Genomic DNA, 27,948 nt, shown 5'->3' with positions numbered 1-27,948 from the left:
TAGCCCTAGTTATGCTGTTTCGGTAGTAAAAAGTATTTCTGTAACTGTAAATGACCCACCCATGATTACAACATGCTGATTAGTGGCCATTCCACTGATGTTGCTTTCTTTTTAAAGGAGTAGTCCAGCAAAAAGAAAGAAAAAAGAAGACAAATACGTTTTTTCAACCATATTTAGTATTAATGTGCTTTAAAAGTAGCCCTTTAATAGAGCTACAGGTAACTTGTTTAAAAAAAAACAGAGACTATTCCATAAAAGTCTTTACCTTCTAATTACAGCAGTTCTACTAGTAGTTGGCTATGAGTAATTTGCTCTTCTTACTTCCTTTCTCTCTTTACTCAACTTTCCTGGAAAGAAGACTCTAGGAATCAGTCATTGGATGGCGTAGGCAATCAGAGGTCAGTTCTTCTTTTGAACAGCAGCATCTGTGAGGGGTGTCAGGCCGGCCTGCCCCTGTTTTTTGTTGTTTTTTTTGTTGTCTGGGTGTGAATCATGTATTTCAGGCCCTGAAATGAGGGGGAAGTGAGGCTGGGCTGTAAAGAATCGGGCGAAGAGTGCGTCAGTGTCTGCTCTACTCTATTCACTGCTGCTACTGCAGCCGAGGGCAAAGGGGGGCAGGGCCAGGGGGGCTGGACTAGGGGGCTGAGCAAGGGGAGATCTAGAGGGAAAGAGAGGGAGAGAGGGAGGGGAGTATGGTAATGTGGCAGTACTGGGAGGAAGTGAGCGAAGAGCAGAGGAATGCGCTTGGAAGTAGTGGAGTTTAGCTCAGAGAGTCCTCAGCCCAGTTTGTCTGTCTGTTGATCTATTTGTTTATCTATCTATCTGTCTCTCTGTCTATCCAGGAAGAAGAGAGAGAAAACAAGAAAGAGAGAGATAAACGCTAGACGACTGGGAACATGCCTCATTTCACTGTGGTTCCAGTAGAGGACAAATCCCAGTCTAACTATGACAGCCTGGAAGGAATTAACTGGGTGGATTACAGAGACACGGGGCAAGAAGGATACCCTGGACATGGAGACACAGTCAGCTCGGATGGTAAGTTCCATCAAGTACTGATGAAGAACATCATCTACATAGATTTTTACTTGACAAAAAGTACTTAAAAGTATCCAAGACGTTAAAGTACATAGAAACGTCAAACCATAAGCTTTGAATCCACATGGACCGTCCTCCTGCCGTGGGAGTTAGGGTTACATTGCTTTTCCCCACTGACATCTCACTTTTCCCAACTCTTCCGGGATTTACTTTTTTTTAAATTACGAACAATTCTGAGTTCTAATTTCAGCGAGAAAAAAAAAGAAAAGAAAAAGGCAGGATATGGGAGAAACCACAGCAGCAGGCGTTATATTTTTGTGTCAGAGTGGAGTGGGCTGCCATGCCCAACATGACTGTGTGTGGTGACAAAAGGGAAAACAATTGGAGCAGGAGGGGAAGAAGTGGTGGAAAGGTGGGGGTGGCTGGGAGAGGGGGGGGGGGTGGTGCAGTGCAATAATAAGACAGGCCTCAAAGTGTTCCCACACAAAAGATGGAACTCCTTTTTCCCCCACGGTTTCTTTCTCTCCCGGGCTTGTCGTTCTCCTCTGACAACAACAGCTGTGTGGGCCTGTCTCACACCCATCACCCGTCTCTTCATCACTTTTTCCGCACTCGTTCCCTCTCTCCCGCTCTGTCGTCTGTCTCTGTGCCACACTGTACAGTAGGCTGAGAAGGAAACATCTGCTGAGAAAGAAAGAAAGAAAGAAATACACTTTACTATTAGAATTACACATGTAACCACTGAAAATAGATGTTTATACAGCTTATATAGGTATATGTTTGAGTAAAATGAACATGTTGTTTTATTCTATAAACTACAGACAACATTTCTTTCAAATTCCAAATAAGAATATTGTCATTTAGAGCATTTATTTGCAGAAAATGAGAAATGGCTGAAACAAAACAAAACAAAAAAGATTCAGAGCTTTCAGACCTCAAACAATGAAAGAAAACAAGTTAATATTCATTTAATTTTTAAGAGTTCAAAAATCAATATTTGGTGGAATAACCCTGTTTTTTTAATCACAGTTTTCATGCATCTTGGCATCATGTTCTCCTCCACCAGTCTTACACACTGCTTTTGGATAGCTTTACACTCCTGGTGCAAAAATTCAAGCAGTTCAGTTTGGTTTGATGGCTTGTGATCATTCATCTTCCTCTTGATTATATTCCAGAGGTTTTCAATTTGGTAAAATCAAATAACTAAAATTATCATTTTTAAGTGGCCTCTTATTTTTTTCCCAGAGCTGTATATGGAAGAGTGTTCTATAGAGGAGGAATGATACATCATAGCCCAATACACCATGATAAAAAAAAATACAAAACAAAAGAACCAACACTAGTAAGAACACACACATTATAGTGCATCTAAAAAATGAGAATACAGTTGAAAAGTTGATTTATTTCAGTAATTTAGTTCAAAATGTGAAATGCATATATTATATAGATGTGTTACACACAGAGTGAACTATTTTATGTGTTTTTTTTTCTTTTATTGTTGATGATTTTGGCTTACAGCCAATAAAAACCTAAAAAAAAAATCAGTGTCTCAGAAAATTAGAATATTATATAAGACCAATTGGTACTTTCGGCAGTGTGCCTAAAAGTCCTGCTGGAAAATGAAATCTGAATGGTTACACTGACAGTCAAGTAGATATATTTGTTTAAAATGGTCAATTTAATGGCAAATGGCAAAAGTTTGGGAACCCCTGCTTTAGAAGGGGAAATCATTTTGCAGGCACTTCATAATTTTATTATTATTCTTTATATATATATATATATATATTTTTTTTTTTGCATTTATCATTACAAATTCAGACATTATTGTAAGATGATGAGTCACATAAACTTTAGCCACTGCAGAGAATTACTGTAAAGTTGCACAATTCCCTTTAGAAACATTGTCATAATAATTTATGGGTTAATAATAAGTTATGGGTTTACTCAGTTTAAACAGATCTAGACAGAGTTTGATTTGTTCTCCTAGTTGAGGATAATTAGAGACTTTATTTGGGTGAATATGTGGATGTGCTGGTTGATGCAGTGGGCTGGAGTAGTTGGAAGTGATGCGTGGTTTGGATGGGTGGGCACTGTAATGAACACAGTGCTAACTTTGTTCCAGTGTGAGTTGAGGGCTGTGTATAGGCCAGACCAGCACACACTGCACACTCTGTGTATGATCATCAGAACTGCAGTGGAACAGCTAGAGACTGAGCTGATGAACACTCCACACTCACACCTACAGTCGTTCTGCTATAGTAGAGGATGCTTGAGTGTGTGTGTGTGTGTGTGTGTGTGTGTGTGTGTGTGTACATACATTTTCAGGACCTTTTCTGTTTATGTTAGGAGAAAAAGAAAAAAAACAGAATATTTTTGCCAAAATTTTCTTTGTTCAAAACTTTCAATTCGGACTATTAATATTAACAGAATATTGAATATAGATAAATATAGAATTTTGCATATATACAAAGGCAAATTTAATGCAATAACACAGTTCAAATGATGCTTAACAACAATCTTTCCTGAACTTTAATGATTAAATTTATTACCTATAATCTATATCAAGCTGAAGAAGCAGGGGTTTATCTATAGTTTATAATATGTTTGAGTTAAATGAACCTTGTTTTATTCTATAAACTGCTGACCACGTTTCTTCTAAATTCCAAATGAATATTTTGTCATTTAGAGCATTTATTAGCAGAAAACGAGAATTGGTCAATATAACAAAAAAAAAGGTGGTGTGCTTTCAGATCTCACATAATGCAAAGAAAACACGTTTACATGTTAATTTATACACAAAAATACTAATGCTGTAGGAGTTTAGAAATCAGTATTTGATGGAATATGTATCTTAGCATGTTCTCCCTCACAAGTCTTACACACTGCTTTTGGGTGGCTTATAGGGTTCAGCCTGGCTCTTCTTTGCTTCTCATTGATGAAGGACTTTTTTCTAGTTTTACATGACTTAAGCATCTAGGAGCCTGTTTTTTACTGTTCTTTCTGTGATCTTCACCCCAGCTGCCATTTGCCTTTCTTTTTGTAGGTCATTTGATATCATCTTGTGGTTTCTGACCTCAATAGGATGATGTATGGTCAAAAGCCCTCAAACAAAACTGAACTGCTTGTATTTTTGAAATTTTTACAGTAACGATATTTATAATTCTACCAAATATTGTTCGTAAAACTAAGGTGAAAATTCCATACATGTTCAATATCTGTTGGAACTGATGTGAATAAAGAACACAGCTCTCAACCAAATCCTTGACACAAAATCAGAGGAACAGGGGCTCAGCTTGAGCCTCTTTGGATTATAAAATCCAAACCTGGTCTGAGCATCACGGCCTGCTGCCTGCATACCACACAGCCAGCATCAGCCAAGGAAAGATAAACACATACCAGGAAAGAAAGAGGGATGACAAGACAGAGAGGCCTGTGTGAGTGCAGGCATGTGTGTTAAACAGCTGATTTAGCAGTTAAACAAATGGGAAGGAAAGCGAGGCAGCTTCTTCCAGCTCTGTTACAAATCGTAGGCTGAAGAAAGCAGAAAGCACAGAAACAGTTATCATTTAGGCCTGAGTTGTTTGTATGTTTAGATACATGATGGCAGACACGTTAAACATGACATTAAAATCAACATCAACATGTTAATAATATAGAATTAAAGGGGATGTTTACGTTTCGGGAAGAGTAAAGACTTTTATTTTGGAAATGTGACTCATGAATGCCACCCATATAGGAGTTCTCTGGATGGGCTTTCTCAGTTTCCCAAGGTCTCAATTCCTTTTCATTCCAAAGAATCAGATGAAGTATGTTAATCATTCATTTGAACTGAAATTATATGAATTACCAATTCCATTCATGCTCCACCCATTCAAGTAATTCATATATCCATTTCATTCATTTCAGGTCATTTATGCTCCACCAATTTGAGTTAAACGTATTTTAGTTAGTGATGTCATCTATGCTCCATCCATCCAAATAGTTGGTCCACCCACCTGACTTGAAGGAAAATAGGATTTACTAATGTCATTCCTGATCCACCCATTAAAGCAGTTGAAATAAAATCTTTTTAGTTAATATTTTGAATATACTTTATATTTATAAATTAAAAGTATGAGTTTGTGATGTAATTCATGCTCCATCCATTCAAATATTAGCTTTACCCATGTGAGTTAAAATTATAAGTTCCATCAAATCCATTGATTTAAGTTATTATTATATGATTTATTCATGTCATTCATGCTCCACCCACTCAAGTATAAATGTAGCTCCACCCCTGTGAGTTAAAATTTTGACTTTGATTCATGCTCCATCGATTTCAGGTAATATTTTATGATTTAGTAATGCCATTCATGCTCCAGTGATTTCAATCATGCTCCATTCATTAAAATATTAGCTCCACCCGTGTGAGGTAAAATTATGACTTAGTGATGTCATGCATGCTCCATCCATTCAAATATTTGCTCCACCCATGTGAATTAAAATGATAAAGTAGTGATGCCGATTTGGCTTCATTGATTCAAATATTAGCTCCACCCATTTGAGTTCAAATTATTTTAGTAAGTGATGTCATTTATGCTCCATCCAATCCAATATTTGCTCCACCCACTTAATTTGAAGGTAATGAGAGTTACTACTGTCATTCCTAATCCACGCATTCAAGCAATTATTTTACCCGTTTGAGTTGAAATCATATTATTTTTATTTAATATATTTTAAGTTAGTGGTGTCATTTATGCTCCATCTATTTGAGTTAATATTATATGATTTATTGATGTCATTCATGCTACATCCATTCAATTATTTGCTTCACCCACTTGATTTGAAGGTAAATGAGATTTACTAATGTCATTCCTGATCCAACTATTCAAGCAATTACCTTACCCTTTTGAGTTAAAATCTAATTATTTTTTTTATTCATGCTTCACCAATGTGAGTTAAAATTAGGAGTAAGTGATGTCATTCTTGCTTTGTCCATTCACTTGAGCATAAGATGCTCCACATATGAGCTGCTTACGCATCCCTTTCAGCTTAATAAAGCTCAGAGTCGTCTCTCAAATTTATATTTATATTTATACGTTTATTCATGTATCAATGTGCTGCATGTGAGGCGATTTAGGGACAGATTTGTTCACATTTACATTTGTGAATGTGAACCATCAAGATAGCCTAATCTGATCTGACCCCAAACTTTTAAGAGATTTCAACAATTTTGCTTGTAATGTTAATGTAGCGTTGGATTCAGTGGAAGCAGTCCTTCAGAACAGAAAAACAAGCCTCAGCTATATTAGGCAGAGTGGGAACTGCCTGGTAGTCCAAAAAAAGCAGTGAGTGACGACATTTTCCTGAAAGAAGAGCATTATGAAGTTCTACTGAAAGATCTGCTGAAGCAGCCTCTCTCAGTGACTGAGAAGCTCACTGCAAATGACTTCTAGTTCACTATACAATCTGCCTGACTTCAGTTTAGAATTAGAACTGGGCCAGTGAGTTGGTTTAAAAGGTCATCTTAACCCCTAAAGGATTTACTGATAAATATGATGCATATGCTGATGCTAATGTACAAATCTACTGTATCTCATACTCAAATAATAAAAAAAACAATAATCATAAAAATAATAATAATTGAAGCAAACAAAACAATTTGTAAACCACAATAGAAAAATGGGAAAGGGAAAGAGAAAAATGGAGAAATAGCTAAGGAAGATATATACATATATATTTTTTCTTGTTTGATGTTATGTGGTAATAGATAGAGAGAGAAGAGAGAAAAGAGATAGTAAAGGTAGGTAATATTTGCAAAATATTGACACGTTTATCCTGATCTGGAATTGTGTGCTTGTGTACAGCTTTAGGATACGTGCAATAGAATTCATGCAATAAGCATCCAAACAAAGATAAAGTGACCAAAACTCTTCCAAAGGAATGCATTCAAATTTGTCTGCAAACTTCTCAACAGGTCACATTTTCTAGCTACAGATCCTTTTTGGCACAATCATATAACCGTATATTTTGCACTGTAAGGTGCACCTAAATCCTTAAATTTTTCCAAAAATCGCCAGTGTGGCTTACGATCCGGTGCACCTTATGTATGAGTTTTACCAGTCAGGTTGTAAGAAGCAGTAAAACCACTCCGCTGAAATGCAGTTTTATACAGGAGTTTTAGTTTTAAACATAAGCCGCTAACCCCACTAACCGCTAGCTCTTTTGCCATTCAGAGACAAGTATTATCGGCCTGTAGCCTGCTGCTAACCCCGGCTAGCACTGCTGGAGCAGCGTTAGCATTAGCTTTTTTTTTGCCACCCAGCGGCAAGACCTGGTGAATTTGAAGGAAAACATGGCAACACCCCTGTTCCTTACTAGTGTCTCATAACGCACCTTATAATCCGGTGCTCCTTATGTAAAAAAATAATACATAATCCAGAAAATGGACATTTATTGATAGTGCTTCGTACAAGAAAATTTGGCATTTTGAAAGCAATTCTCTTTGCCTGCCTGAAAGGGTTAAATGTCCGCTTTCTCCAGCAGGTATTCAACCATGCACTCAACATGCCCCTCTAACACACTCATGCACACACATACACACACATGGAGCACATCACTAAAGCCCTTGTTAGTACTTCAAAGCCAGTACACAAGGTTCCTTCACAGCAGGTTAACATTCTGCAGGGTTCAACTGTACGTTCCTATTACTGTCTTAATAACGCTTAATAACTGCTGTGAAACATGTTTGCCACCATTTATTTGTTGTCAGTAAGTTGATTTTAATTAGACTTCATTAAAGGCACAGAGCAGATTAGACAAAGTTGCAAAAAATGAATTGCATTATCTAAATTGGACATGTAAGCCAATCACTGTTGGTGTTGATTTATAATAATAATAATAATAATAATAATAATAATAATAATTAATTATTTGTTTTCATCCATCCTGTCATTTTTCTTGATTTTATTTTGTGACTATACAGTTGTCAGAGCTTTTACTGGTAGGTGTTCCATGTATGATTGTGCAAAAAATAAATAAATAAATAAATAAATAAAAACTTTGATCTGATAATAAATGTCAAATCAGCAGATAACAATTTGATTCAGTTATGGCAAATATATTAATAAATCATGCAAAATTACTTAAAACAGTTTATTATAGACAACACAGTTAGTTTGTTAATTATGTGTCTAATATAAGTCAAATAGCCATATTAGTCCTTGTTTAGTGCAACAAGAGCATATAATAAAATATAAGCAATTCTCAACTGAACAATTCAGAACAAAGAAGAGATACACCTCACTGCAGCTCCCAGTTTGACAATTACTGCTTTAAATGATTGTTAAATAGTATAAGTGTAGTAGGACCTGTTCTATAAATGCATATCTAATGAAAGCATTGCAAACATCAGCTGTTAAAAAAACACTCACCTGTTTGGACAGTTTACCTGTGGAACAGCTGACCGCAGTCATGGTCACAGATGTGTCACAGTCATTTACAGAGCAGAGCCTTTGTGCTGGTTAGTTTAGTGGCTACAGTGGTCAGACAGGGATATAAGCAGCTGGATTGGCCAGGTGTGCACAGCATTCTACTCAACACAGGTTAATGTCTTCTGTTTAGCTTAGCAAGTGCTTACATTACAATTCTTCATATCACCACAGCTTAGACACATACACACACACACATATACATACACACACACACACAGGAAGCCAACATTACGTCAAACTATCCAGCATACCACAAAACAGGCCTCTTTCCGCACAAATCGCAGTGGCTAATCGGCTAAGCAGCATGACTTCCACCTTAATGAAATCTTTAAACGTCCATTAAATGAGAACTCTGGCCTATAGGATTTCAAACCTAAGCTCTTTAATAAGGTGGTAAAATGTTTTCTGCACCTAATCGGCTTTAGTGTTCTCTAACGGGCGCTAACGCACAAAAGGATTTTTAGCCCCCTGGGTTTAAGAGAATTAAGGTAATAATGATAGCTATCCACGAGAACACACAAACACAGACATCTTAATACATACATGCCAATATTATTAATAATAATTAAACACACACAAAAGGAATTATCGGCTTAAACTGATCCCGTAGTTTTAGCTTTAGCTTTGGTGTAAAAAAAAAAAAAACTTAACTAAAAATAGCCTAAAAACAGTGTTTTCTCTGTTCTATATCACATGCTGGATCATAGCTATTCATGTTTCATTCAGAAGACCTAAAGACCAGATTTCCTACTGCAACTGCCCTATATCTACACTTAACCGCTGCTTCCTTTGAAGATCGTGTGAACAGATGTGCAAATACAGATGTCTAAAGAGGACAGCGTCAGCAGCTGGACACCAAATGTGTGCTGAATAAAAGTTCCTAAATAGTTCCAGGCTGTGAAATCCCATGCAACCTTTTTGAAACAGTTAAAAGATAATAATCCGTCACCTCACTTAGCCACTTAAAGCTCCACTAGGTAGGATTGAGATTTTGTGCTCGTGGGCTCCCCCTACAGTTGTAGAGTGTAATAAATGTTTCAGGTGGATTAGTTTCTCTTTCTCGTTTCTCTCTTTCACAGACATATTCAGTCTCTTTCCAGCTTCTGCCATAGTGTCTGTATGTTAGTTTGTAAAGAATGAACCAGTAGTCCTTGTAGAACTATTAGAACTAAAGGTCGGAAAGCAGGTCGCAGTTCTCGCGAGCGTTGGTCGCGGCCGCCTCGGAAAACTTAGAGTCTGGTTTGAGCTCAGAGGAGCTGTAATTTTTATCTCTTTAATAAGATCAAAAAGTCCCTATCCGGGTGGAATTTTTATGTTCTTTCCATGTCCATGTGGGCTTCTCCCGGTAGAGAGATGGCTGTGAAGGATTTTGTAGAGTGTCATTTTAATTTATTTATTCATTAGTTATTTTATATATAGTATCAAACTGGTCCGCATTGAAACAATTTGTATGGTGATATGTAGAATCATTCCACAAAAGGATTCTTTTAAAGGAGAACTCCGGTGTAAAATTGACTGTGGGTGTAGTAAAACATGATGAAGAGTACTCACCTTTGTTGAATAGCCCACCTCTGCTCTCCTACAGCTTTCCAAGATCCAGTAATTTTGTGCTTTTCACAGCGGGTGCTTCAGGGAATCCACACTTCATTGGTAGAATCCGGAGAGCTCTGTAACTTAAAATAAGGCATTATTAACTTTAAAAGTGCACGAGAAGCTTATTAAAAAACACTGTTTACAACTCGTAGCATAACCTAATCTCTGGGCGCCACCATCACTTTAATGAGCTTCTTGTGCACTTTTAAAGTTAGCCAAATTATTTTTTATTAGCTTAGATGGTTGTTAAATGACAGCTTACCAGTTTGCCAAATTAATAATCAGTTCTTGTGACATAATCATTGAAGAAATGATTGAAGGACACTGCAAGTGACCCTTTTTTTAACTTAAATTTTATGTTATTATTGTCAGATGGAAATTGTCAGGCCCAACATTTAACCCTGTTACATGAATAAATAATGTATGAATATGATAGTAAACAAATGTTTGGGGGACAAATATAATATGTAATATGCTGAATACCATGTGGTGCAGATGGTTGCTAAGCGACAGCTCACCTGCTCACCGGTTTTGGTTGCTCAGACTCAAAGACAGGGTGGAGTTTTAATAGTTTTGTGATTGGTCAGAGTTCTGCTTAGGTCAACATGAGACATTTTTAGACCCACACATTGTACTGTACATCCAGAGGAGAGTGATAGTGGTGAAATACAGCAAATATTTAATAGACATATTTCTAAAAAATACTTTGTGCATTTACACGAGGCACCGGAGGAACCAAATTAAACATATTAGGAACAAATATTTAAGAATTTCCCAAGAGAAGATTTTTTTCAGAAGATGTTTTCATATCCTTATGAACTCTGAAGTGTTCTTGGAAGGTCTTTCTAGGATTGTGGGAACCCTGGAAGTCACCACTTAAAGAGAAAATTACATGTTTGCAAGAACAAAGGCCTAAATGTATGTTCAAAGCCTTGACTGTCGAGACGAGCCATATTATGTACAGTATATTATATATTGTATGCTAACTGTACTAGAAAGACGTGCTCTTTAAAACCAGATTAAAATGATACTGTCTAAGCTGGTGATTAACTGTTTTAGCTTTAGCTATACATTTAATGCTTCATATTTAATGGTAATGATAAAAATGAAATTAAATACCCAAACAACATTATTTCAGCATAAAATCATATTTGAATGTGTTTTTAATTAATAATTACGTAAACACAATCTCATAATGTTTATTTCCAGTGAGTCCCTGGAAGTTAGGGACCTAATTCATTCAATACGCAGACCCACGCTAATGCTAAAGCTAAAGCTAGCTGAGAGCAGCAGGCCTGCTTTGTGCTGTGTCAGTCTCTGATCTGAAAAGCTGTACGGAATGTTTGACACAGCGCTGTTAATGTGTTCGGACTTGTCAACACAGTTTGCTCCTTTCTCTCCTGCAGCCGCACAGTCGGTGATTCTGTGAGTGTGTGTGTCTTATAAAACTCTCAGACTTTAATCTTTATAATGAGACTTCCAGTATAAGCTCCCACCCAGAGTCCCTATTAAAAGTTTTCTCTGCAGGCAGGACCAGACAGGCACTTTTAAAAAATATTTATTCAGTCATTCAGAGAGTTAAACTGCTTCTCAGGTGAAGCTAAGCCTGGAGAAAAGATGTGTAATTTCATGGTTTAGGAATAACTTGTGGTGATAAGGCTGTTTACAGAGGTGGAAAGTAATTATTTACATTTACTCAAGTTACTGTAATTGAGTAGATTTTATGAGTAATTTGTCATTTTTTAAGTATTTTTAAAAATAGGTAATTTTACTCTTACTCAAGTACATTTTAATACAAGTAATTTACTTTGCTACATTGGAAAACTCCCCGTTACTGAGTAAAAAAAAATATATTATGTGGAATAATAGTTAATTAAAAACAATTAAATTTATGATTTGTTTTTACTTTTTTACATCAAATAATTAAAAGTAACTATGTAACTCAAAGTACATTTTAAATTGAGTACTTTTTACTTTTACTCGAGTTGATTTTTAAATGGGTACTTTTACTTTTACTTGAGTAGAATTTTAGCAAAGTAAAGGTACATTCACTTAATTACAATTTTTCAGTATTTTTCCACCTCTGGCTGTTTATAACCTTAATAGTACTATTTCAGATGATGTCCAGCTGCAGCCAGATGAAGCAGTGTAGGTGAAGCAATAAAACTTTTGGAACTAGCATCAGTTTGCAGCAAAGCCATTAAAAAAAAAATTACTGAACCCTTTCTATCCACATTTACTGTTCTGGGCTGGGTTGCACCAATTGTGCAGAAAGTAAATTCTTACGTTTGTGTTTAAATTCCCTTCTAGTCAATTAAATTTAAAATCTTTTAATTACTGTATTTTTGCACTATAAGGCTTATATAGGATTATAAGGTTCACTATCAATAAACATCTATTTTCTGGTATATTTTCATACATAAGGTTTATAAGGCGCATTATGTGACACTAGTAAGGAACAGGGTGTGGCCATGTTTTTCCTCTAATTCAGCAGGTTAGCTAAGTTAAATATTGCTAACCGGGTTTAGCAGCAGGCTACAACTTAAATGTTATGTTATTATTGAAATATGTAAATGGTCAGGCTCAACATTTGACCCTGTTGAATGAATAAATATGTATGAATATGATAGTAAACCAATGTTTGGGGGACAAATATAGTTTTGTAATATGCTAAATACCATGTTTAAATTACTGTATTTTTAGCACTATAAGGCGCAGCAGATTATAAGGTTCACTATCAATAAACATCTATTTTCTGGTATATTTTCATACATAAGGCACACCAGATTATGAGGTGCATTATGCATTATAATAGTAAGGAACAGTGGTGTGGTCATGTTTTCCCTCTAATTCAGCAGGTCAGCTAAGTTAAATAATGCTAACCGTGTTTAGCAGCAGGCTACAGGCCGATAATACTCGCCTCTGGATACTGAAAAAGCTAGCGCTTAGCGTCGTTAGTGGCTAATGCTAATACGGTCTGAGCATTGACAGGCTAACCCCCCACTCTTTTAACCTCTGCAGCAATGCTGGCAGCACTTATACTCTCTTTTCAAAAAGCAACCTATGGATATTGAAACTTTGGGCACAATTTGTCAATTTTTACTTAGGGGGTTAATGGCTTTGTGTTGAGTTATTTTGAGGGTACAGCAAATTGTATAACAGTAAAAACTGTTATACAATCTGAATGCTGACTACTGTATATTATATCAAAGTGTCATATCTTCAGTGTTGTTCCATGAAAGAAATACATTGAAATATTAACAGAAATTTAAGGGTGAGATACTGTACATACTAGTTTTTATGTGGTGCAACCCATATTGATCTAATAACTAAATTATTACGTATTTAGCTAAATAATTAGGACAAGTATTGGACTAATTTGTTATTTCTTCCCTATAAACATATAGATTATCCAACTTCTGGTGGAGTAACTGTCTTTATTTTCTTACAAAGAGTTTCTACTTGATTTTGTAGCATTAATGTGAGGATTTGATGGCATTCAGCAGCAAGAATGATAGTAATTTTGTATTCCTAGCAACAGGCAATTGAGGGACCCAATTACTGGGAGCCAGTTTGGCTTTCCAAGCAGGTCTTATTGTTAAAGCCCACATTGTTTTTAACCAGGATCTTGTTTTTGACCAAGTCTCCCTGAAGCTGCGGGAGTCTCCTGCATTTCGGTAGTGGCTCCCTGATACCTGCGAGTCACATATAATCTCCCGGAATTCAGAACGAGCGCCCCAAACGCGCACACAGGCCACAGACTTTTATTCTCTAATCGCGTGTGGGAAGGAGAGAGAGAAAACAGAGAGGGTTCTGATTGGCCTGTTCTCTGCAAAGAGTCTGTGAGACAGCCAATCAGTTTTTAGTGTGGGCGGGCAGTGTTTTTCCCCCCTCCCGGACGGGATTTGTTCAGCGAGTGAGAGAAAGCAGATCATGGCGGAGGCAATATTAATAATTATTGTAATATGATATGAAATGTTTTTGATGTTGTGCAATTTTTTGTGATATTGTAACTGTCATTTTTGGTCAAATAAAGGCTTTTTTCCAAAAAACAAAAAAAAGGAAAGCAGAGGCAGGGCCTTCCAAAAAGAAAAAAAAGAAAACTCATTTCACCTCTGAATACTTTCAATTTAATAATAAAAAAAAAAAGTAAAACCTCCTTGAAATCAACTTTTGCAACTTGGGATGCCTATATCATACCTGTCAAGTCTCCCGTTTTGGCCGGGAAACTACCGTATTTTACTCCTCTTTCCCGCCGTCCTCCCGTATTAGTATTTTCCCGTAAATTTCCCGTATTATACTAAATAAAAAAATATATAGGCCACAGGCGACAATGCACTGACCGTTGTGTGTCTCTTAACCAATCGTGGTGCCGGTTCAAGGAGAATGTCCCGCCTTTCAGGAGAAACAGCCAATCAGCTTGCTGGTTTTGCGGAGCGCAGTTTAGTGTGCGGGAAGCCCCGCCCCTCCCCTCGCTGTGAGTTCAGGCAGCTAGTCGGAGCAGCTGTCGTTAAAACTAATCTGGATATACGGAGATTTTTCTAAAAGAAAGGTAATTAACCATGTAAACTGTGATGAGATTGTTTCTGATAGCTGGTTAAAAAGACGCTTCTCTGAATCAAAACATAAATTAAACCCACTGTGTGTTTAATAAAATACAGCTTGTGACTCAGTTAGCTTAACTTTAGAATTAGCTAACTAGATAGATATTCAGGGTTTGAGAAAAATCTACATACATATAATGCCCTGCCCTGATGTGCCTGATCAGCCAATAACTATAATTTCCAAACTCTATTTGTTCAGGGCTAGTTTTAGGGTTTGTTAGAATTTGTTTAAATCTCAAGTATTGTGGTGTAATGTATTATTTAGAAGGGGTAGAAGAGATGGTTGAGCTGGAGAGAGAGAAAATGTGGAGAGGGCTGAAATTAACTGAACTGATCAGGAGTGGACTGAACAATAGAAAGAAGTATTAATGAAAGATTATTAATTGTGTAGGCCCCTTAGGACTATTATTTACTTATGGAATATATCTGATCCATGTCCTTTTTGTAAATTTGTGCACCCTTCAATTTCAATTTTAAATCTATTAAATAAAAAAATATATATATATATATAATATATATATATATATATATATATATATATATATATATATATATATATATATATATATATATATATATATTTTTTTTTTTTTTTTTTTTTTTTCCCCTCGTTTGGGCTGTTGGGGCGGCGGAAAAAATCCCTTATTTTTAAGTCCAAAACTTGACAGGTATGGCCTATATGGGGCCAATGAGTAACTCCTCCTAATCCCATCATTGATTCAAATGGGGCACAACATGGACAACAGGAAAATGATTTTCAGTTGGGCACCCAATACCCAAAATAGGCCCAAATTTATGTCAAATAATCTATCATACCACCAAAACAGACCTCTTTCCTCACAAATCTTAGCAGGTAATCGGCTAAGCAGCATGACTTCCAACCTAATTAAATCCTTAAATGCCTATTAATGAGAACTCTGGCTTTGAATAAGATGGAACAGAAATTGCACCTACCATATGGTATTAACTCACAATAGATCATGCAAAATCCACATGCACTTTCCAAAACCTAGTCTTAAAATCTTTATGAATCTGGTACTTGTAACTACACGCATGCGCACTACCAACATCAAGCTCATGTGTTCAACTATTCTACCACGCTGCTTGACACTAGAGGGCAGCATCATCACACTGAACCACACTCCCGTTTCCTCTCTTTCCCTCTGAGGCCTCAACTCCCCTCATTAGAACAAAATAAGAAAAAAAATAAAAGCTTGTTTCTCACTCTCTATGTCTAATTTTGTATCATTAACAACCTAATGGCTAATGTCTAGCCACACTTTCCATTTCCTATCTCTCTAAGTGCGTCTGCATTATATGATAAAACAAGGCTGCAAGGCTGTTAATGGATTTGGGCTGTTCTCTGGTAGAAGAACATGCCTTTATATGCTGATCTTAAAACTTCTTCCAAGAAATCCATTAAAAACTCAGAAAGAGAGAGAGGGAGAAAGAAAGGGCAGTTTCCACACACTAGCTATAAAAGGCAAGCAAAGCTGTATCTGAGGGTGTAACTGAGGTGGACAGTAGAGGTGGGCGATACCGGGAATTTTGGTATCGATCCGATACCAAGTAAACGCAGGGCCAGTATTGCCGATATCGATACTGATACCGATACTTTTTAATATTTAAGCTTTATAGATCCAAATGATCCAAAAACCTAGGATATAATTTCACCAAACATTGTAAGTGATAACAAAATACTTTAGTATCACAATCAACATTTTTTGTTTAGAAACAATGGAACAGTACAAAACAAAGTTTAAAAATAAAAAATATATATATAAAAAATTAAATAAAAATTCTCCCCTCACTAGACATCTTTTCTAGTTCTTTGTTTCTTTGTTTCTTTTTTTTAATAGAATTGTCATTTGGAAAAACAATAAAAAATAAGGAATTGTCTTCCTTTCAGTGCAATTCAAATGCAAGTTTTTCTTAAATAAACAGAGTGTAAAAAAATAGGGTCCCAGAGATTACAGGAGTAGAGATTCAAGAGAAGGAGAGAGAGAATCAATAAATATTCAAATATTCTGATCTTATTTCACAAACTGAAACTGGGGAAACCTAAATACATGTTTTGTTTATAATTAAGCTTTAAGGGCGGCACGGTGGCTTAGTAGGTAGAACGTTTGCCCTCACAGACCTAAAGACCAAGGAGTTTGGTGTAACCAAAAGAGGTGTTCTTAGTTTGGATCTAATGATCTACGGTCTGGTTTGTCTGCAGCATGAAAGCCCTTTTTTAAAGATGGTTCAGGCTTTCAGACCAATTACATGAAGTGACCGCGGGGTGAACTTGAATCGGTACACGTTTCACTCATGCCGCCATACTGCTAGAGGGCGCTGTGGAGCGTCGTGCAGAACAGCACAGTTTTGATCCAGAAAAATAAAACAGTACCTACAGCCCTTTTAAATATATTAAAACTGTAGCTTGAAGGATCATTTAAATGTACTTGTTAACTTAAGAAAAAAGGGAATTGTAGCTGATTTAAATATTGTAATGCCTATAATGGCTTCATAAATAACATTTAGTAAATTGATATTAAACTTGTATCTATTGTGCAAAAGAGCTTTTGAGAAATATCTCTGTGAATACTTAAACATTGAGTATTTTAGGGATGTTTTTTAGTATTTATGGAAATATTTATTAAAATATTCAATTTGTAAAAAGAGCCGTGTTAAATTTGTTAGTGTATCTATTTTAAAGGTCTATGGTTTACATTGTTTAGCTATTTTTCTGATAATAAAGTCTGATTTCTTCATATATTGTTTGATTGTGTGGGACAAAGTAAACCCAATACTAATCAAAGCCTTCATTTAAAGCCTTAGTGTTTGATATTATATGTACTCCTAACAGTACAACTCACAAACCTATATTAAAGCCCAGTCATGCAAAAACCACTACTAAAAAAAAAAACATTTTTGGCCATACCGCCCAGCACTACATGAAGTTGAGTCAGACTTTCAGCAAACCAGAGCTGCTCATTACGTTATGAAGGTGCACAATAAGGTCATTTACGGGTACAGAAATGCAATTTTATTTAGTATTCTGTTTGTAGTTTTTTTTTTTTTTTTTTGAAGGTTTTGTAGATAACAGTTAAAGATTTTGTAGATAAAAGTACAGTGAAAAACACAGTGTTTTACTATCCCTTTGAAATCCCACCCCCACACATCCCACCCCACCCACGGTTGACTGTTCACATCAAATTCACATCAGACCCACACTGCCTGTCTGCTGTTGCTTTCTGGTGCGCATTTGGGGGGTTAATTGGCCATAAGGGTGGTGAGTTTTGAGTGGTTGTAAAATATTTTAAAGCACACAGTAAAAAAAGGTTAAAAACATTTCGGCTAGATTAATAAACTTTGATTCAGACATGAGTAGGCAGAATTTCCCATGTTTGAGACAGAGGGACAGTGATTATCTATAGCATACTACTACATGTAGCTCACAAGTCCATTTTCACACTCGAGTGTGATGGGAACTGGAGCGTGTTTGTGATGCATCATTACTGATTTGTGCCCTAAGGGGATGTAGGAGTGTGTGAACAACTTTTTTTATGGTGGTAAATTTTTTAACTCGTTGTAGTTGTGTGATGTACTACCATAATATATGTGTGTGTGTGTTATAGATCCTCTGATGGGGTCCTGTCTATGTTGTAGCTGGCTATGTGTGTCACTGTTGTCCGAGTAGCATAGTATTAGGCCTTGTGTATGTGTGTGTGTCAGCCTTTACAGAACAGCACAGTGCAGTATTAGGCCCCCTCTGTCTGTGTGTGTGTGTGTGTGTGTGTGTGTGTGTGTGTGTGTGTGTGTGTGTCCAAGTCCCAGTGGCCTGGATAGAGGTCGATTATGCCCAGAACTCATAACGTCGCTCACACTCCATCACTCAGAGCCATGCTGACCCACAGCAATGCTAACGCTAACTCTAATGCTAACGGCACACCAACCCAAGACAGCGGTGAGTGATATTCAGCCTTCAAAATGAAAAAAATGTAAAATGAAAAAGAGACATATATGTCTATAGGGATGTAGGATAACATAAATATCTGATTAGTTTCCATGCATTTTATTGTATGGTCTACATACTTGGCAGGGGTCAGGTCAGATGGTACAGTTTGTTAGTAGAGTCAAACCAGGCATTTTAGAGGTCAATACTAGCTTTTTAAATGTGTAAATAATAGTTTTGAGGATTCAGTGATGGGTATCGGTATATAACAGGAAGTTTTTGGGAGAGATTTTGATATGTGGAGTTGATTTGGTTGACTTCTTTTTAAGACCAGACTCTACTGATAGCTGGTTTTAGATGGTCTAAGCCAGTGGTTAGTGGTCAAGGTGGTTGAAAAGCTGCTTATCCAGACATAAACATAGTCTGTGCGGGTAAACTAGCTGGTTAACTAACTTTTGAGCAATATAGTGTATGCTGCATTTGGTTTTGGTCATTGGGTTTTTGAGCATGCTGAGCATGGTCTTGCTGGTTATTGGTCATTAAGTCAACCAAGTACTGTACAATAAAACAAACAAAAAAATAATAATTCAGATTTAAAACTCATAAAACTATTTTTAATCTAAGACAAACTGATCATATAACGATATAACGTTTTAAACATGAGCACGAAGAACGTCTGACTGATACGTCTGGTTACATAAAGATCAGTTAGGACAAGTTCTCTATGTTTATTCTGATTGCTAATCAAATATCAGTACCTTGTGTACATCATTTTATCATTAGCATAATCACAGCAAAATGACTTTCTTTAAAATTGCAAACGTTATAAGAACATTTCATAACATTTTTTTTGTAAAGGTTTCAGGAAGGTTAGTCTGTAAAATTACAGAAACAATGTTTTAGGAACATTTAGACAATATGTGACACATAATACTGGTTTGCATTCACAATGTTATTAGAATGTTTCTTACACAACATCAATCTCAGATAGAGAAATACTAAAATTTTGAAAAAAACAAAAATTATGTTACTTTAAAAAAAAAAAAAAGTAACATTTCTAACCTAAACTAAAACTAAAAGTGATGAGCAGCAATGTTACCAGAACGTTTAAAAAAAAAAAAAAATTAAACACAAACGTTCTTGTAAGACTTGAGGGATTGAACATTCTAAGAAAGTTAACTGTAACTTTCAGCCAATGTTTTACTAAACAAAACCTGATAGCTGGGTTTACACAACGATTCAGAATCTTGCGACAATCCACCATGTAACACATTGAGAAACATATTGAGAAACATATTGAATGAAGTCAGCCTTCAAAATGAATACAGTGCAAATATAGCACTTTTATTTACTACCCTAAGCTACCAATGACCCTACAAAACACCTGTAGCTCTGAGCTTTTGATGAAAGATCACGAGCATAATGCTAAAATAGTGGTAAATCTGAGGAAAAACGTTAGTTAAATCGTTGTCGAGTCTGTTGGGCTTAAAACAGGTTAAAACGTGTATGGTTAGAACAAAGCTTCTGAAAACTATTTCAAAACAATGTTTAAGGAAATAGGCAACATGATTGTAACTATTTCGTCTTCCTGTGTTCCTATCACCATCACTGTGGTATTCTTGAGTATTTCGTATGATCAGATAGTGGTAAAAGTTTCTCCAACATTATTTACTCAGAAACTACTATAAACTAATATGTATGGTTTTAGATACTTCGATTTTTTATTGATTTATTATTTAAGATATACTCTCAGAAGCTGATATTTTTTAAAAATTATACCATTATAGTAGTGAAGGGGTTCTTGAACTAGGGTGTTTTTTAGTAAATGGGGTAAATCTTGTTGGCCATTCAGGGAACAAAGAACTGCCATGTCTGTTAAATTGTCTCTTGTCTGCTGTATTGTATTGTATTTATTGTACTGTTCTATAGTTCTATGTACTTTATGTTGTCTATTGTATTGTTGTTTCATGTTGCACCATAGTTCTGGAGAAATGCAATTTTCTTACACTGTGTCAGACCCATTGCAATAGAACAGGCAAAGCAAGCAATTGCAATTGTATTGAATGCAACGACAAACTGTGGAGGAGGTCGTTTGAATTGTGATGGTTAATGCAGAGAAATACAACAAAACTGTTATAAGAATCCAAATCAAGTGGGCCCCTTCCACTAGTTACTGACAGAATATAGAATATAACCAGACTGGAACATGTTCAGCAGTATCCGTGCACACCAGCTCTTCACTGTCTTTAACACTTGAACCATAGACTGAACATATATAGCTGGACAGAGCATCGTCTCTCAAAAGTGAAGCCACCACAGGTCGGGCGCCCCCTGCTGTTCGGTTTCAGAAAGCTGTGTAACCCCACCCATCCCCATAGGTTTCAATGGCAAAAAAGACAACTTTCAATCACGTTTTTTTCTAATATACTGTAATTCTATCTCCATTATTTAAATGCAACAGCTAGTGTAACCTATGCTTATATTGTCGAATTTTTATATCCCCACATAATTCTTTTTTTTTTTAAACATTATTCAGCTCTATTCAAAAAGGTGTGGTTATTGTAAAAGGGCTGGGTTACACCTAGCCGGGGTGGGACCAATGACTGTATGGGTGGGACCATAGACTGTGTATAGCTCTGTGGAGGCAGCCCTCAGGGGCGGGGTTATTTATATAAGTAGGCTGTCTCTCCACAGTCTTTCTCCCTCCTATGGTCTGTACTGCGCAGACTCGAAGTAGGTTTCAGGATCGCCAATATGGCGGAAGATTTTGCCTTCATTTTTATTAAACAAATGGGAACGACGACACAGCGTCCATCTTTTTTACAGTCTACAGTATACAACTGTATAAACATTTAAAGGAGAAATCTGGTGTAAAATGGACTTGGGCTGTAATAAAACATGATAACGGGCACAATTTTTTTAAAAAAGCCCTCCAATAGACCTCCATTTACCCCCAGCATTCTCCCAGAAATACATTGCTTTTAGCCGACACTCCCAACAGGCTTACAATGCTAGTGATAGGGGCATAAAATTACCTATGCAAAGAAATCACTATTTTTACACCATTAACAATCTTAAAGTAGCTCCACACTTCATTGGTAGAATTCTGAGAGCCCTGACATTTAACGAGCCACTGAGAACTAGGGATGTCCCGATCCAGCTTTTTGAACTTCCGATCCGATACCGATATTTATTTGCACTTCCGATCCGATACCGATATCGGCAGAAATGCCATCAGTAAACCAATGCTTAAAAAGCAATAAGTGCAAATAATATTGTAAATTGTATTAAAATAGCAAAACACACAACCTGAGTAGAAAATATGATTGGGAGATTATTTTTTTACAAAGACGAGCATTTCAATATGCTCAGGTGTCAGCCAACTCCTGTGTTAGTAATGTAACTATAATATAATAAATATTTTGTATAAGCCATCAAAGCTAAATTATCAAACTAAGCTACGTTTCACACAGTTTTACCTTTTAGTTGCATAAATAAGAAACATAACATGTTTCATAAACTTCTTCTTTTGCAAATAATTGTGAAATTTACCCATACCCACTAGTTGAGATGAGATACTACAATAAGCATAATGACACTAAAAACACAACAAGCAAAAATATTAATGTTAAGAGAGAGAAAACTTTATTAAATTCAAAGAGAAAAACTCTTCATAAAGGGAGCTAACGCTGCCTCCAGCCGGTCTGACCGGAGTTCATCTTTCCCGGCCTACGTTCATCCCTGCGGACAAAATAATGTGAATTAGTAACAGAGCTAGGAGCGCATAATTCCACTATTTACACATTAAATCACCCAGTTACACTGTAATCCACAGTAACTCAGTCTAACAGTTAAACTATTTACACATTAAATCACTTAGTTATACGTAACACTGGAAAACAACTTAAAACAGTCTAAACTATAATAGTCTGATAAACACACGCAGTGGTGAGTGGAAATACAGGAGAATTTTTTAGAGAAACTCCAGGCTCCGTCCACCATGTATTTAAATCTGAGAGCTGGAATGCTGAGCTGGTGAAATTCACCGGACCGGATTTTACTCTCACTGGCGAAAACACAGCAAAACTGGAATGGATTATCTAAATGGGTGCGCTGGAAAACCCGGATCGAGCTTTCAAAAAAAAACTGGATCGGGAGTCTGGATCGGCATTTTCTTGTGCCTGCCGATCCGATACGCATTTTTTGCAAATATCTGCGTTCTCAGTAGGCTTGTCCCGATCCGATATTTGGATCGGATCGGGACAAGCCTACTGAGAACTTTAAAACATGCGTAGATAGTTTATTAAAAAAGGACTGTTTATACACACAGTACCTTCAGGTAGTTCTCCAGGCCATGCCACTGTCCTTAAAAAAATGAGGATTTAATGAAATTAATGCAATGGGCATGGATTTATTGATGGATTACAAGATATGAGACAAAAACAGAGGAGCTAAATAACACTTTGCTTTTATTTATAAATTCCAGCACTCAACATTTCCAGTACTGCTTTCCACATAATCACGGTTTACATGAGAAAACATTGCTAGTAAAGCTAATACCGCCCTTGTTGTTTTTCTGGACATTCAGCTGCTCATTAGGATTGGTCATGTCTCCACTGACGTCGGCCTGCCGTGAAAAGATCTCCACATAATCCACGTAAACAACTTTATATTATTGTTTGCTGTCTGCAAGTACATGAGACATATTTTTCTAAACATGATTAAGACAGTGTGACCCAATAAATCCACATCTAACTGAACGCATACTGCTAAACCCACAGCGGATCATGATTCAGTAATTAGTATGTAAGTAAAGTAAGGCATTTGGAAAAGGAGTTATAGCTTGTGGGAGTGTGTTAAAAGGAAAACAGAGCTGAGTGAGGTTGGAAATTGCTTAATTGCAATGGTTTTATTGTGCAAGATATATTTTTTTGTGATGGGCAGTGCTGCACCACGGACTGCCAGCAGGGGGCTGTTAGACGTAGGGGAAGAAGTGGTAGAGATGAATCTCAAAACTCCAACTCCCAGAATTCCCACCTGTACCTTATAAACCAGTAAAACCTATATAAACCTCAGTAAAACCAGACTTCTCTGTCGCACCTTTGTAGAGGGGTGACTAAGCGGTAACAGAAGGTATAAAAAAGAAAAGGAGCTCAAAAGAAGAAAATGAGCTCAAAAGAAAGCAAAAAAAGCAAAAAGATCTCAACAGAAAGCAAAAAAGAGAGAACTGAGCTGTGCTCAGTCTGTTTTGAGTTTGCTTGTATTTTAGTTTGGTTTATTTGAAGCTGAATTCCTTTTTTTTTTTTTTTGCATGACTTTTGTGGCATTTCCTTTGTTCTATTTCCCACCTTTTTTCCAATCCTTTTCTAAGTTTTTTCCCCCCACCCATTCTCCCCTCTCCTTGGTGGAGAACCAGTTGTATAAGCACATTTCTTACTATGTCATTATTTCCAAATTATTAATAGAACTGACTTATACATAATATAAATATAGCTATATAAAGAAATTATCTAATAAAATAATATATACACATACATATATTCATTATATTCTTTATATACATCTTCCTATCTGATCTGAGCTTGGATCTAACACCTACCCCAACTACCCCAACATTTAATTCTGGAGGAAGAATTAGGTTATAACTGGATGGACTATCTTTGAGAGAAAGTACACTTCATGGTATACACTTCTAAATCCTCTTACATGTAGTCTAGATATCTAATATTTCTAATAATTTATTAAAGTGTTATTACAAGGATTAACAGCTTATTTCAAACTTTCTTGCACTGTTTTAAGTGATTTAATCTACTAAAAGTGTCTCATTGTATTGGCCGATAATTTTGCTTAATTCAGGAAACAACTGGCCAAATAGTAAACATACTGTATCTGCCTAAGCAATCAGTAAAGAAATCTCTGCTATTTTAACTAGATTGAACAGGATTTAACTTGACTTTTTTGCAGTTTAGTCTGATGATAATACACCTAGAAGGAAGTAGATTTTGGCAGTGGTTTATATTGGAGCTATTAATGATTAACTTAATTTGTACTCTAAATTTCTACTCTCTTTTATCCAACAGGTCATGGCAATCATAAAGAAGACAGTCCTTTCCTCAATACAGACTCATCAAGGAGGACTGACTATTATGACAAGAACTTGGCCTTGTTTGAGGTAAATACTTTTTTTGTTTGTTTTTTATTTCATTTTATTTCTAATTTTTCCCATTTTCTCCCCAATTTACATGGCCAATTTCCCAACCCACTCATTAGGACTCCCCCTATCACTAGTAATGCCCCAACACACCAGCAGGGTGAAGACTAGCACATGCTTCCTCCGATGCATTGCCGAGCAGCATCACAGCACGCTTGGAGGAAAGCTCGGCGGCTCGGTTCTGATACATCAGCTCACAGACGCCCTGTGCTGCAGACATCACCCTAGGAGTGAGGTGTGGGGAGAGAGCGCCATCTACCCACCTATAGGGAGCGGGGCCAATTTTGCTCCCTCTGAGTGCCTGCTCACAGTGGCAGCGCTTTAGACCGCTGGACCACTTGGCGCCATAAATACTTTTTTCGTATCTTAGTCCATTTCAAAATTTAGCATCTGCAAGTTGATTCTCTCTGTATAACTTCCTTTTTTTAGCCTTCTCTCATTCACTCCACACACTACATCATCCACCTTAAATAAAACACCACACACTTTAAGGCCTTGTAGTATTTTCTTACAAACTGTTACATTACGAGAAAAGATTGGAATTTCTCGCATACTAGGTACAAATAAACATGGCAGATGCAACCAGGGCTTTCTGCTCAGAAAAGGCCAAGAACAAAAAAAGGGATTTGGATAAAACCATGGCTGAACAGAGGAAATCAACAGGGCTTATGGCTATAGTATGTACTGCAATGAGATCCTTACATTATGGTGTCATATGACCCATTAGTGTTCAGAGTTATCACTCTCTAACTCTCTCATAGCGGTCAGTCGAAGTTCAACATGGCACCTCATGGCAAAAAACTCTCTGGTTGCTCTATTGTTTTTTTTTCAGTTTGAAGACATATAGATATACGTAGCTTTATTTACATTTTTTACATTTACAGCATTTAGTTGACGCTCTTATCCAGAGCAACTTATAACAAGGATATTTCAGTTCCATTATTATAGTGGTGGGCCAATGTAGTGTTAGGAGTCTTGCCCAAGGACTCTTATTTCTGTAACACAGCATAGTCACAACATACATATTTACATATGTTGTATATATTTACTTTTTCTTTTTGAAAAAATACCCGTTTCAAATCCATCTATATGAGGTCGTACACATTTAACAGGTTTCGTATTTATGATTCATGTTTATTGGCTCTGGCTGCTGTAGAAGAAGATTGAAGGACTAAAGATTAGATTATAGACTCCACCCATTACAGGATCATCTAGTAGGACCATTGTTTACAATCACCCTAAATAAGGACTCTTTTTATGATTTTCTGGAACCTTTAAAGAGCACATGAGCCTCAAAACCAGAGGAGTTATCCTGTAGTGTGGGCCAGTCTCAAGTGATGTGAGTACACTGCTTAATTTAAGAACATTCAGAGCATCAGCTTGGCACGATTTCTGTTTTCTCAGTTTAGTTTGTTTAGTTTGAATTGTTCTGAAGTACTTTTACTCTGAAGTATCTTTCCCTTTCACCTCTCACCATTGTGCTACAAATAATTCCTTTTTTGGGGGTTTTATTTGCAGGAGGAGTTGGACATTAGGCCAAAGGTGTCCTCCTTTCTCAGCCGCTTGGTCAACTACACAAATATTACTCAGGGGGCAAAGGAGCACGAGGAGGCGGAAAGTGCTGACGCCTCCAAGAGGAAAATTCCTAAGGTTAAAAAGATACACACATACACACACTACAACACACTAGTATAAGACTGTCACAATTAATATGTTATCAAAATATAACATATCAGACATTTTGGTGGATCTCAGTATTGCCAATGATGTTTGCTAATTCTTTTTTTAAGAATGATGTAACTGGATTATTATGCTGTTATTTAATCAACATATTAATGTAAGAATGCTGTTTTCTGTCTGTAATGCACAGAGAAGAAGACTTTAATATTCTACTTTAAAATCTACATAGCAAATAAATCCAGTTAACTAAAATATTCAGTTTTTATTTACATTGCATCGGAAGCCTATATGTAATATTTTATATTTCATATTGACCTTTTATTTCAGAAACTATCCCTGATAAGTAAAAAACATGAATAAAAAGTGTTGTAAATCACATTAAATTAGTAAAAAAATTAGCTCTTACATCCTTCAATGGCACTAGTACTACTGTTTTTCCATTGCAGTGGGCGGGACCAAGTTACTGTTTCATTGGTTTATAAACTTGTTCACTGGCTGGTTCATAGTGTATTCTGCAGGACAACAGCTCTCAAATAGTTGTATGTGCTACAAAACATTTAAAAATAAAGAAAATACATGATGTTCATTCTAATGGATGCAGGGTCTGAAAGAGATAATTGTTCCAGTTATAGAATATACGTTCAGAACACTTTGTCACTTGTCCAATATAAACTTTCTCTCCCTTTTTTATGTCCTGTTGCGCAGTCTCCGAACATGGGAACGCTGATGGGAGTTTACCTGCCGTGTCTGCAGAACATATTTGGGGTTATTCTTTTCTTGCGTCTCACCTGGATCGTAGGCACAGCTGGAGTTGTGCAGTCGTTCCTCATAGTCCTGATGTGCTGCTCCTGTGTGAGTTAAGTTGTGAGATTATGCGATATTATAATTATTATTAACACATATAACAGCTTATTTGCCGCTTTCAAGCCTATGTTACACTATGGTGGATTGTTTTATTAAAAACCCTGCTGAAAAGATGGCCTGGCAATGGCCACACTGGTTGGCAACTGTCATCATGAATAACAGCCTACCAGACCCAACATATATTTACTTTACATTAACTGATAAAAAAATCAATAATTGCCTGTTTTTTTTTTTTACTTTAAGTCAAAAACTGAAACAATATTGATCTCCAATGTGAAAATTGATTTATTTGTACACATCATTTTTACGTTGATGTAACATTAATTCAACATTATGTTTTTTTATTTTACTTTCATTAAATGTATCCAGATATTTGTTTGTATTTTATTCTTGTAGACCGTACTGTGTTATTGCAGTGTAAAAAGGGATATTTTTTTTAAATAATAATAATAATAATAATAATAATAATAATAGTTAATATAAATATTAATTGAGGGGATCTCATATCTTTCACCTAAAATCATTTTATGAATGTAGAAGAGCCCCTAC

At 36.3% G+C, this 27,948-nt stretch overlaps 1 protein-coding gene and 1 long non-coding RNA gene across 3 annotated transcripts in view; one reads left to right on the top strand and one right to left on the bottom strand.

Moving 5' to 3' along the window:
- Window positions 1–234: 234 nt before the first annotated feature.
- On the bottom strand, window positions 235–8,836 carry LOC125787210 (uncharacterized). The gene is made up of 2 exons (XR_007429134.1): window positions 8,448–8,836; window positions 235–1,719 (listed from the first exon to the last, which is right to left on the bottom strand). It is a non-coding gene; the product is annotated as an uncharacterized LOC125787210 (long non-coding RNA).
- Window positions 701–27,948, top strand: part of slc12a4 (solute carrier family 12 member 4) — a 51,247-nt gene continuing 23,999 nt past the window's right edge. Inside the window, exons 1-4 of one of the 2 annotated variants that reach the window (XM_049471093.1) lie at window positions 701–1,035; window positions 24,725–24,816; window positions 26,374–26,505; window positions 27,241–27,387. In XM_049471093.1, the coding sequence (XP_049327050.1) occupies window positions 897–1,035; window positions 24,725–24,816; window positions 26,374–26,505; window positions 27,241–27,387 (510 nt within the window). In that variant the 5' untranslated portion in view covers window positions 701–896. Of the gene's footprint in view, window positions 1,036–18,532; window positions 18,657–24,724; window positions 24,817–26,373; window positions 26,506–27,240; window positions 27,388–27,948 lie in introns of those variants that run through there. The other variant, XM_049471094.1, reaches the window with a different exon arrangement.

The sequence above is a fragment of the Astyanax mexicanus genome, chromosome 23 (assembly GCF_023375975.1).
Source record: "Astyanax mexicanus isolate ESR-SI-001 chromosome 23, AstMex3_surface, whole genome shotgun sequence".
NCBI classification, from domain to species: Eukaryota; Metazoa; Chordata; class Actinopteri; order Characiformes; family Acestrorhamphidae; genus Astyanax; species Astyanax mexicanus.
Note: the sequence above shows the minus strand (reverse complement) of the source record. Positions and strands in the feature narration are given on the sequence as shown.